Raw genomic sequence first — 13,243 nt, 5'->3', positions numbered from 1 at the left:
GATGGTTTCTTTTGCTGTGCAAAAGCTTTTTATTTTGATGTGGTCCCATTTGTTAATTTTCTCTTTAGCTTCCATTGCCCTAGGGGCAGTGTCAGTGAAGAAGTTCTTTTGGCATATGTCTGAGATTTTGTTGCCTGCGGATTCCTCTAGTATTTTTATGGTTTCCCGTCTTATGTTTAAGTCCTGTATCCATTTTGAGTTTATTTTTGTGTATGGTGTAAGTTGGTGATCTAGTTTCATTTTTTTGCATGTATCTGTCCAATTTTCCCAACACCATTCATTTAAGAGACTGTCTTGACTCCATTGTATGTTCATGCCTCCTTTGTCAAATATTAATTGAGCATAGTGGTTTTGGTCGATATCTGGATTCTCTATTCTGTTCCATTGATCAATATGTCTGTTCTTGTGCCAGTACCAGGCTGTTTTGAGAACAGTGGCTTTGTAATACAGCTTGAAATCTGGTATTGAGATTCCACCTACTTTATTCTTCTTTCTCAGGATTGCTGTGGCTATTTGGGGTCTTTTTTTATTCCAGATGAATTTTTGGAGAGTTCTTTCTAGGTCTGTGAAATATGCTGTTGGTATTTTGATGGGGAGTGCATTGAATCTGTAGATTGCTTTGGGTAGTATGGACATTTTAATGATTTTGATTCTACCAATCCATGAACATGGTATGTTCTTCCATCTGTTTACGTCTTCCTCTATCTCTTTTTTCAGTGTCCTGTAGTTTTCCGTGTATAGGTCTTGTACCTCCTTAGTTAAGTTTATTCCTAGGTATCTTAATTTTTTTGTTGCGATGGTAAATGGGATTGCTTTTTTAGTCTCTCTTTCTGTAAGTTCACTATTGGTGTATAGAAATGCCATAGATTTCTTGGCGTTAATTTTGTATCCCGCTACATTGCCAAATTCATTTATTAAGTCTATTAGTTTTTTGATGGAATCTTTTGGGTTTTTTTATGTACAATATCATGTCATCTGCAAATAAGGACAGCTTTACTTCTTATTTTCCAATTTGGATGCCTTTTATTTCTTCTTCTTGTCTAATTGCAATGGCTAATACTTCCAGTACTATGTCAAACAGGAATGGTGAGAGTGGGCATTCCTGTCTTGTTCCTGTTCTTAGGGGAAATGGTTTTAGTTTTTGCCCATTGAGTATGATGTTTGCTGTGGGTTTATTATATATAGCTTTTATTATGTTGAGGTATGAGCCTTCTATTCCCACCTTGTTGTGAGTTTTTATCAAGAAAGCGTGTTGGATTTTGTCAAATGCTTTTTCTGCATCTATTGATATGACTATGTGATTTTCATCTCTCAATTTGTTTATGTGATGTATCACATTTATTCATTTGCGGATATTGTATCATCCTTGCATTCCTGGGATAAATCCTACTTGGTCATGATGTATGATCTTTCTGATGTATTGCTGGAGCCGATTTGCTAGGATTTTGTTGAGGATTTTGGCATCTATGTTCATGAGAGATATTGGTCTCTAATTCTCTTTCACCTCGCTTGATATTAATTGGTGTTGTAATTTGTATTAATCTCCAGGTTGGTGTTGCTGGCATTTGCTGGGATTAGTGGTTGTTCTATTGGAGTTTACTCCCCATATATATAGTTTGTTCCCCTTTTCTCTCTTAGTCTCGTTCTTGTCTCTCTTACTTTTTTTCCCCATTTCCTAAGTTCATTTTCACACTCCTTTTTTGTTCTTGCTTTTTACTTTTCCTCTTCCTCTCCTATCCCCTAATTTGTCTTTCACTGCTGGACACCTTTACTGGAGTTTATTAATATCATGAATACAATTCTGTTCAGTGCCTTGTGTGTTGTACCTGGTTGTGTTGTATTTTGTGCCTTTAAATCAATGCAGGAGAGAGAGAACTACATAAGCAGACATCCAGAGAAGAGAGATCATAGGGAGACAAAGAAACAGCCCGCATAGGAAAAAAAAGCAGTCATAACCAGAAAAGGAAGTAAACGAATTAGAGGCAAGCAACTTATCAGAGAAAGAATTCAGAGAAATGGTCATCAAGTGGTTGAAAAGAATGGAAGACAAATTTGACAATATGAGTAAGAACCAAGAGGAAATGAAGAAGAACCAAGAAGAAATGAAAAATGACATCGCTGCTATAAAGAATTCAGTAGAAAGCATCATCGGTAGCATAGAAGAAGCAAAGGACCACGTCAGTGAGGTAGAAGACAAGATGGAAAAAAAGACCCAAGTAGAGCAGCTTCTAGAAAAAAAAAATAATTAGAAAGCAGGAGGAGAGCCTAAGGGAACTTTGGGACAACAGGAAACAAAACAACATCCGCATAATAGGGGTTCCAGAAGAAAAGGAAACTGAACAAGGAATAGAAAACCAGTTTGAAGAAATAATGACAGAAAACTTCCCTGAAATAGGGAAGAAAAACCCACACAAGTCCAAGAAGCTCACAGAGTCCCAAACAAAATGAACCCCAAAACACCGACACCAAGGCACATTATAATTAAATTGGCAAACACCAATGACAAAGTAAGAATCTTAAAGCGGCCAGAGAGAGACAGAAAGTTACATACAAAGGAACTCCCATCAGTCTAGCAACTGATTTCTCAACAGAAACTCATCAGGCCAGAAGGGAATGGAATGAAATATACAAAGTCATGCAAAGGAAGGGTCTCAATCCAAGAATACTGTACCCAGCAAGGCTATCAATCAAAATTGAAGGTGAAATCAGAAGCTTCACAGACAAAAACGGACTAAGGGAATTTATCACCACCAAACCAGCAATGCAAGAAATGCTAAACGGTCGGCTACAAAAAAAAAAAAGAAAGAAAAAAAAAAGAATAGGAAGCAAAGAAGGAACACAGAGGAATGTAATAAAAATAGCAACAAATAAGTACCTATCAATAATAACTTTAAATGTAAATGGATTGAATGCCCCAATCAAAAGACATAGGGTAATGGATTGGATAAGAAAACAAAACTGATATATCTGCTGTCTTCAAGAAACCCACCTCAGAAAAAAAGACGCACACAGACTGAGAGTGAAGGGATAGAAAAAGGTTTTCCAGGCAAATGGAAATGAAAAAAAAAGCTGGGGTAGCAATACTTATATCTGACAAATTAGCTCTCAAGGTGAAGGATATAACAAGAGATAAGGAAGGCCACTTCATAATACTAAAGGGAGAAACCCAACAAGAAGAAATACCTCTGGTAAACATATACGCACCCAATACAGGAGAACCCAAATACATAAATAAACCCTGGAGGATATCAAAGGAGAGACTGACAGCAATACAATCATAGTAGGAGACTTTAATGCCCCACTATCACCATTGCACAAATCCTCTAAACAAACAATCAGCAAAGAAACTTCAATCCTAAATGACTGACTAGACCAGATGGAATTAATTGACATCTTCAGAACATTTCACCCCAAAGCCACAGAATACATATTCTTCTCAAGTGCACATGGGTCATTTTAAAAGATAGACCATATGTTGGGACACAGGCAAAGTCTCTTCAAATTCAAGAAGATAGAAATCATATCAAGCATCTTCTCAGATCACAGTGGCATAAAACTGGAAATCAACTACAATAAATACAATCCAAAGAAATCAAACACATGGAGATTAAACAGAATGCTATTAAACAATGACTGGGTCACCAGAGAGGTCAAGGAAGAAATAAAAAATATCATGGCAACAAATGACAATGAAAATACAACAATCCAAAATCTATGGGACACAGCGAAAGCAGTCTTGAGAGGGAAGTTCATAGCTCTACAAGCCTACTGCAAAAAAAAGAAACAATAGTAATAAATGACCTAACCATACAACTCAAAGAGTTAGAAAGAGAGCAACAAGAAAAGCCCAGTATAAGCAGAACGAAGGAAATAATAAAGATCAGAGAGGAGACAAACGATATAGAGACCAAAGAAACAATACAAAAGATAAACAAAACCAAGAGCTGGTTCTTGGGAAAGATAAACGGGATTGATGACCTCTAGTCAGACTCACCAAGAAGCAAAGAGAGAGGACCCAAATAAACAAAATCAGAAGTGAAAGAGGTGAAATAACAACAGACACCAACGAAATTCAAAGGATTGTTAAAAAATACTACAAACAAGTCTATTCCAACAAACTGGACATCCTGGAGGAAATGGACATATTCCTAGAAAAATATAACCTTCCAAAACTCAATCAGGAAGAATCTAAATAGCTAAATAGGTCAGTAACTATGGAAGAAATTAAAGCAGTCATCAAAAAGCTTCCTGCAAACAAAAGTCCGGGGCCAGACTGGCTTCACAGGAGAGTTTTACCAAACCTCCAAGGAAGAACTAAAACCTATCCTCCTCAGACTATTCTAAAAAAATTCAAGTGGAAGGAACACTTCCAACCTCCTTCTATGAAGCCAGCATCACCCTAATACCAAAACCAGATAAAGACAACGCAATGAAAGGGAAAACCAGATAAAGACAACACAATGAAAGAGAATTACAGGGCCAATATCCCTCATGAACATAGATGCCAAAATCCTCAACAAAATTCTAGAAAATCAGCTCCAGCTGTACATCAGAAAGATCATACACCATGACCAAGTAGGATTTATCCCAGGAATGCAAGGATGGTACAATATCTGCAAATCAATAAATGTGATACATCACATAAACAAATTGGGAGATAAAAATCACATAGTCATATCAATTGATGCAGAAAAAGCATTTCACAAAATCCAACACCCTTTCTTGATAAAAACTCTCAACAAGGTGGGAATAGAAGGCTCATACCTCAACATAATAAAAGCTATATATGATAAACCCACAGCAAACATCATACTCAATGGACAAAAACTAAAAACATTTATCCTAAGAACAGGAACAAGACAGGGATATCCACTCTCACCACTCCTCTTTGACATAGTACTGGAAGTATTATCATTGCAATTAGGCAAGAAGAAGTAAAAGTATCCAAATTGGAAAAGAACAAGTAAAGCTGTCCTTATTTGCAGAAGACCTGATATTGTACATTAAAAACCCAAAAGATTCCATCAAAAAACTAATAGACTTAATAAATGAATTTGGCAATGTAGCGGGATACAAAATTAACGCCAAGAAATCTATGGCCTTTCTATACACCAATAGTTAACTTACAGAAAGAGAGACTAAAAAAGCAATCCCATTTACCATCACATAAAAAAAAAATTAAGATACCTAGGAATAAACTTAACTAAGGAGGTACAACACCTATACACGGAAAACTACAGGACACTGAAAAAAGAGATAGAGAAAGACGTAAACAGATGGAAGAACATACCATGTTCATGGATTGGTAGAATCAACATCATTAAAATGTCCATACTACCCAAAGCAATCTATAGATTCAATGCACACCCCATTAAAATACCAATGGCATATTTCACAGACCTTGAAAGAACTCTCCAAAAATTCATCTGGAATAAAAAAAAGACCTCAAATAGTCACAGCAATCCTGAGAAAGAAGAATTAAGTAGGAGGGATCTCAATACCAGATTTCAAGCTGTATTACAAAGCCACTGTTCTCAAAACAGCCTGGTACTGGCACAAGAACAGACATTTAGATCAATGGAATAGAATAGAAAATCCAGATATCGACTCAAAACACTATGCTCAATTAATATTTGACAAAGGAGGAATGAATATTCAATGGAGTCAAGACAGTCTCTTCAATAAATGGTGTTGGGAAATCTGGACAGATATATGCAAAAAAATGAAACTAGATCACCAACTTACACCATACACACACAAAAAAAACCTCAAAATGGATAAAGGACTTAAACATAAGACAGGAAACCATAAAAATACTAGAGGAATCCACAGGCAGCAAAATCTCAGATATATGCCAAAAGAACTTCTTCACTGACACTGCCTCTAGGACAATGGAAGCTAAAGAGAAAATAAACAAATGGGACTACATCAAAATAAAAAGCTTTTGCACAGCAAAAGAAACCATCAACAAAACAACAAGAAAGCCCACTGTATGGGATAACATATTTGCAAATGTTATCACTGATAAAGGTTTAATCTCCAACATCTACAGGCAGCTTATCCAACTTAATAAAAGGAAGATAAATGATCCAATAAAAAATGGGCAATGGACCTAAACATAATCTTTTCGAAAGAAGACAGAAGAAAGGCCAAGAGACACATGAAAACATGCTCAAAGTCACTAATTATCTGAGAGATGCAAATCAAAACGACAATGCAGTACCATCTCACGCCTGTCAGAATCGCTACCATCAACAAATCAACAAAGGACAAGTGTTGGCAAGGGTGCGGAGAAAAAGGAACACTCGTGCACCGCTGAGGAGAATGCAGACTGGTGCAGCCACTGTGGAGAACAGTATGGAGTTTCCTCAAAAAACTGAAAATGGAACTCCCATTTGACCCAGTAATCCCACTCCTAGGAATATATCCTAAGAAACTAGAAACACCAATCAGAAAGGATATATGCACCCCTATGTTCATAGCAGCACAATTTACAATAGCTAAGATTTGGAAACAGCCTAGGTGCCTGTCAGCGGATGACTGGATCAGAAAACCATGGTACATCTACACAATGGAATACTATGTTGCCATAAAAAGAAGGAATTCTTACCATTTGCAGCAACCTGGATGGAATTGGAGAACATTATGCTAAGTGAAATAAGCCAGTCAATGAAAGAAAAATTCCACATGATTTCACTCATTTATGCATAATAAAGAACACTATAAACTGATGAACAAAAAGATAGATACAGAGACAGTAAAGCATCAAACAGACTGTCAAATTACAACAAGAAGGTTAGGGAGAGGTGGGGGAGATAAGAGATCAACTGAAGGACTTGTATGCATGCATATAACCATAACCAATGGATGCAAAACTCTGGGGAGTGAGGGTATGTATGGGAGTGTGGTGGTGGGGGGGGCAATGGTAAGATATGTACACATATAATACCTTAATAAAAAAAGATATATATATATATATATATATGTATATATATATATATATATATATATTGGATTTCTGAAAATTTGAGACATTTTCTAGCTATCTTTTTCTGAATAATTTCTGACATAAATGCATTTTAGTGAGAGAGTACACTTTGAAAAATGAATCACATATAATATAGTACAAAACATAGATATATAGCTTAACAGCTTGTTATAAAGTGTCTGTTCATGTTGCTACCATCCAGGGTAAGCTAGAAAGTAGCCAGAGTCACAGAAATTACCTTGTGCCCCTTTCTATTTTTTTTTTTTCTGTGATTCTAATCCTTTGGTATTTGCTGACAGGTATATTATGACACAGGATAGATAATTTTCTTCATGGTCCATATACACTTTCAAAATACGTATTCTACAATTTTAATGTATCATTTTCATAGATCAATTTCTTAAGTTATATTTTAAAAATCTTACATAGCCTTACTTATTTTTTGGTATGTTAATTCTACAATTAACTAAGGGAAGTATATAACAATTTCCCACTATAATTATAGATTTGTCCTTTCTTTTGTTATTATCAATGTTTGCTTATTTTTGGGGGCTATGTAATAAGGTACATACAAATTAAAAATATAATTTTCTTCTGGAAGTTTTACTAATCCCTCTTGTCTTTCACATTATTTTATATTTTTCCCTGTTTTTATCTCTATTTTTAGCTTTTTTAAACCTATTTTTCAGTTTTCTACTTTTTTCTACTATACTAATGTTCCTGGTTTGCTGTCAAACATGTATCCTGAGCATATTTTTAAATTTTATTTTTATACTGTATTTAATTGTATTTAATTTTTATAAGTATTTTATATTTTGCATTTTTATTGCATTACATTTTTTAATTTTTTACTTCTTCAAATTGTATTTGGTTATATTTCAAGTCTGTTTTGTCACTTTTTCTAGTCTCTGCAGATATTCGTGAGTTTCATGAATATTTCTTCATGCACAGTAAGCATAGTTATATTGTAATCTGTTTGGGGTAATGTCAATATGTAAATAATTTTTATTTTTTTAATTAATTAATTAATTAGTTTATTTTGTGATAACAGATCAATTTTAATTCCAGCACCTGAAACTATACAAGGGTACACTTTATAAACCTCTTGGGACTATTGTACACATTCAATAAAGTGACAACTGTGCAATACCACTTAGTATCTCAAAATCAGGAACAGACTTTTGAATTGTTTAAACACAATCCACAGAATTAAAAACGAAATCAGAAGCCACCCACAGTTATAGTAATTGTCCATTTAAAGGTTTACAGGTACTACCGTATACACAGTCAATATCTAGCGGACGGTGAGGGTGATTTCAGATCCTCATCCTGTTGTACTCTGCTGGGCAGGTTTCTCGGGTAGCTGTGTGACTGGCCAAAGATTGTCACAACCAGGACCAGAGGAGCAAGTCAAGTTCCACCACAGTTCCTGTAGTTTTCACTTTTTTTTTTCTTTGTCAGTTAAAAGTGAACAGTGAGAATTAAATACTTATCTTTACATACACACAGGGTATGCTGTGAAAGCATAGTTGCTTACAAACATATAAAAATACTTGTTAACTAGTTTGATAAGAAAATAATGTATAAAAGTATATAGCAAAAACATTAATCATCTCTGACCCTGGAAAGATCAATTCCTTATTTTATGTTAAAAGAAAAAGTTTTAGTTTTTTTGAACCCCCTTATCCAGAAATACAAAGGAAGACACACATAAATGCTTTATTTTTACTCTGAACATGGTTGTGAAAAGAGTGAAATTAGAAAACCAAGACCATTGAAATGCCTAAGTCCAGAATGAGTCCAAATATTTGGCCACACAGAATATTATCATCTTTAAGAGCAGGAGTAATAATAAAGGCTTTTAAAGTAGTTTTTAATTTATAAATACAATAGGCATTTTGGTATTTTGGCCACTGGAAATCAAAGGCTGTAGCATCCGTAAAGGTCTGAGATGTCTCACTTTTGAGGATTCGATTCAGTGTATTTAAGGTAATGAAAGGTGACATAAAAAGTTTTAGAGATAGGCAAAAATTCAAACTTAAAAACAAAACAAAAACTCCCTATGTTTCTATTTAGATTAGCAGTAGGTAATATGATTCCAGACGTTAAAAGTTATTTCAAAATCTATGATTTCAGTTTGGCAAACAGCTTAGGTTCCAAATCTGATTCATCCATATTAAAATGTAAGCCCTTAAAAAAGAATGTGTCTGTTTACACAGTTATATCTTTTGAAATAATCAGAAAACTTTTGAAGCAGCCTTAGTGTTTCCTTTCCATCTGTCTTGAAATGACCATGTGGTCAGCCTCACAGAAGTAGTAAGCCAGCTTCTTGGTCAGAGGCCACCACCGTGACCACTTGTCTAAGGCTAGAAAGGTACCACTGTGACGTCACTGTAATGAGAGAAATTGGGGGCTTTCCTGGCAGTTGGTAGCTATAACTCAAGGGATTCTTAGAAAATGACACAAGGGCAGCCTTTCTTGTCTTTTCCTTTCCACGTTGGTTCTGGTGAAGGGGGACATTCCTGCTCTTGAAATTTCCTTATAACCCGGACAAGTTCATGGAATGCTTGATCTACATTCATCCTAATCTTTGCAGATGCCTCCATATAAGTAACCTTCAGTTGTCCTGCTAACTGCTGTCCTTCCTGTGTTACCTGTCTCTGATGATCCAGATCTGCTTTGTTACCGATTAAAATCATTGGAAACTCATCACGATCCTTTACTCTGAGAATCTGTCTTTGAAACTTGGAGATTTCTTCAAAACTGCCTCTATCTGTGACTGAAAAGACCAACAGGAAACCCTCGCCAGTTCGCATATACTGTTCTCTCTTAGCTCCAAACTCTTCTTGTCCTGCTGTATCTAGAATATCTAGCCGGGCCGCTCTGTCATCTATCACGCACTGCTTTGTGTAGGAATCCTTGATGGTTGGATCATAATCCATCACAAAATAAGACTGGATGAACTGGATGGTGAGCGCCGACTTGCCCCCGCCGCCCCCGCCAACCACCACGAGCCGGTACTTCTCCTGGCCAGAGCCATCCTGCCAGCTGGCCACGGCCACGGGAAGCCGCCAAGCCCAGCCCACCCACGCCCAGCCGCTGCCCGCCCTAGGCCCGGCTCTGGGGACCTGTGCGGCCCGCGGGCGAGCGGGCAAGCCTGCGGGCTGGGGTCCCGGGCGCTGGGAGTTGCTGGGAAGGCCGGTTTGTGCCGCAGCGAGGCACCCCAGCTGGCCGAGTTGCGTCCAAGGCGCAGAGAAGTGGGGTGACCGCAGGGGCTAGGGGCAGCAGCGACCAAGGGGCTCGCAAGTCCACATGTCTCCGCAGTGCCTGCCTCCAGAACAGCTACAAAATCAATATGTAAAGAATTTTTAAATAATTCTGGTTCTTACTCATATATTTTTCTTTTTTCTTAGTGTGATTATCTTTGACTCTCGTTGCTCTTGAAAAATTATTTTTGAGATTCCCCAAAGCTTTGTGTCTAGATACTTTAAAAAAAATTTTGTCTGTTTGTGAGATAATTAACTTATATTCCAGTAGGTATTAAATATCTAAGATAGGGGATTGTGAAGATGGCAACCGGCAGGAAGGTACGGAGGGAGAGAGTGTGAGAGAGTGAGGGAGCGATAGAGGAGTATGTGGATGTGTGTGGTGTGTGTGTATGAGCTAGGGACAGTTAGATCCTGCAGGTCTTCCAAGGGGCTGCCAAACCGGACAGTCTTAGACGGTGGAGACCCGCTGCCACCGCGGATACTCTGGGGGCAGCCAGCGCGAGCACAGAGACCATGCCATCGTGAAAAACAGAGCTGCTTGACACTAGTATCTTGTCCTCAGCACCATCCAGCATGGTCTCAGATGCAAACAGGGACCCTGCAGCCACTGGGGACAGAGACCTGCGATCACAGCTGCAGTCCCACAGACATCAAGAATCCAGATATCTGGCCACAGATTTCTGTGAGTCACGGAGCCCATCCTGGTCCCTGCAGGCTCACAGCAGTGTCATAGGAACTGCTAGACCTGCCCCTCCCACATGGCTTCAGTGCCGCTATAGGAATTTGAGCCTGGGCACATGTGGACACTAGAAATCTGTTCCCCGCAAGGCAATCGGGTGTCCAAACCTCATGCCCACACAGGGTGGCAGTGCCACCTGACTTCAATTTTGGGCAAGGGCACATGGAAATCTGTTTTCTGCAGCACAGGAGTGGACCTCCTGCTGACACAGTGCTACTGTGTAACCCGGTCCCCCAAGAGGACTGCAGACCCTGATTCTCTACTCAAAAGGCAGCATTGAGAAACAGTGATTTGAATCTATTTCTCATCGCGTGCGACTGGGATTCCTGATTCCCACTGCATTAACACTAGGAGCCAGTGTCTCCAATTCTTTTATGCATGCACACAAAGGGACCCTGATTCTCAGCGCGAGGCCACACCAAGCAAAAGTGACTCTGATACTCAATTCTTGGTGCGGGCACAGGAGAACTTTGACACCTGGCATGCGCTAGGGGACTCTGATTTTTGGCACACACCAGCAGGGTCTCTGTTTCAGCATGGCACAGGCAGAGTCTCTGATTCTAGGTGAGTGCACGAGGCCACACTGAGTGCAGGTCACTCTGATCCTGGGTGAGCGTGGCTCCCACCAACCCACGACAACCACACGTCTTGGTGTCAGAACTCTTCAGTGACACTTGGGTGGTGTGAAGCTCCCACTGCACACGGCCCAGGCCCATGCAACTTGACGTTTGAACCTTCTGGTGATAGTCAGAATGGGGAGACAATGACACAAACCCCAGAAGAAAGAAAATGAGGAGTCACCAAGAAAGGAAATAAGTGAAATGGAGGCATGCAACATGAAAAAGAATTCAGAGTAATGGTAGTACAATTCATACACCGGATGGATGAGAAAATCAACAACCCATGCAAAAATCAGGAAGAAATGAAAAGTGATATAGCTATAATCAAAAACACCATGGAAGATTTCAACAGTAGACTAGAAGAAGCAGAGGACTGAATTAGTGAGTTAGAAGATAAGGTAGAGAAACAAGCTCAATCTGAATAGCAACTGGAGAAAGAATTAAAAAGCAGGAGGAGAGCCTAAAGGAGCTTTGGACAACATGAAATGAAGTATCATACATATAACTAGAGGCCCGGTGCACGAAATTCGTGCACGGAGGGAGGTTGTACCCCAGCCTGTACCCTCTCAGCCCAGCCTGTACCCTCTCCAATCTGGGACCCCTCAAGGGATGTCCGACTGCCCGTTTAGGCCCGATCCCACCGGTGGGATCGGGCCTAAACGGGCAGTCGGACATCCCTCTCACAATCCAGGACTGCTGGCTCCCAACTGCTTGCCTGCCTGCCTTCCTGATTGCCCCTAACCGCTTCTGCCTGCCTCTCACAATCCAGGACTGCTGGCTCCCAACTGCTTGCCTGCCTGCCTTCCTGATTGCCCCTAACTGCTTCTGCCTGCCAGCCTGATCACCCCCTAACCACTCTGCTGCCAGCCTGTTTGCCCTCAACTTCCCTCATCTGCCAGCCTGGCCACCCCTAACTGCCCTCTCCCGCAGGGTTGATCACCTCCAACTGCCCTCTCTTGCAGGCTTGGTCCCTCTCAACTGCCCTCCCTTGCAGGCCAGGTGCCTCCCAACTGCCCTCTCCTGCTGGCCATCTTGTGGTGGCGATCCTGTGTCCACATGGGGGCAGGATCTTTGACCACATGGGGGCAGCTATATTGTGTGTTGCAGTGATGATCAATCTGCATAGTACTCTTTTTTTTTTAAATATATTTTATTGATTTTTACAGAGAGGAAGAGAGAGGGATAGAGAGTTAGAAACATCCATGAGAGAGAATCATCGATCAGCTGCCTCCTACACACCCCCTACTGGGGATGTGCCCGCAACCAAGGTACATGCCCTTGACCGGAATCGAACCTGGGACCTTTCAGTCCACAGGCCGACGCTCTATCCATTGAGCCAAGCCGGTTTTGGCTGCCTAGTACTCTTTTATTAGATAGGATAGAGGCCTGGTACAGGGGTGGGGGCCAGCTGGTTTTCCCTGAAGGGTGTCCCTGATCAGGGTGGGGTACCCTTGGGGCATGGGGTGGCCTGAGAGAGGGGCCTGTGGTGGTTTGCAGGCTGGCCACGCCCCCTGGCAACGCAAGTGGAGGCCCTGGTATCTGGAATTTATTTTCCTTCTACAATTGAAACTTTGTAGCCTGGAGCAGAGCCAAGCCTGGGGCTCCCTCCGAGGCCCGAAGCCATTTG

General features: G+C 39.9%; 1 protein-coding gene across 1 annotated transcript; it reads right to left on the bottom strand.

Annotated features, from left to right (window-relative positions):
* Nucleotides 1-9,407: 9,407 nt before the first annotated feature.
* LOC103303300 (ras-related protein R-Ras2-like) lies at nucleotides 9,408-10,832 on the bottom strand. The gene is made up of 2 exons (XM_054710317.1): nucleotides 10,740-10,832; nucleotides 9,408-10,263 (listed from the first exon to the last, which is right to left on the bottom strand). The coding sequence occupies exons 1-2, from the start codon at nucleotides 10,830-10,832 to the stop codon at nucleotides 9,439-9,441; spliced, it is 918 nt and encodes a 305-aa protein (XP_054566292.1). The 3' UTR covers nucleotides 9,408-9,438.
* Between the last annotated feature and the right edge of the window lie 2,411 nt (nucleotides 10,833-13,243).

Source organism: Eptesicus fuscus, chromosome 3 (assembly GCF_027574615.1).
Source record: "Eptesicus fuscus isolate TK198812 chromosome 3, DD_ASM_mEF_20220401, whole genome shotgun sequence".
Lineage (NCBI taxonomy): Eukaryota > Metazoa > Chordata > Mammalia > Chiroptera > Vespertilionidae > Eptesicus > Eptesicus fuscus.
This window is presented reverse-complemented; position numbering and strand designations above follow the sequence as displayed.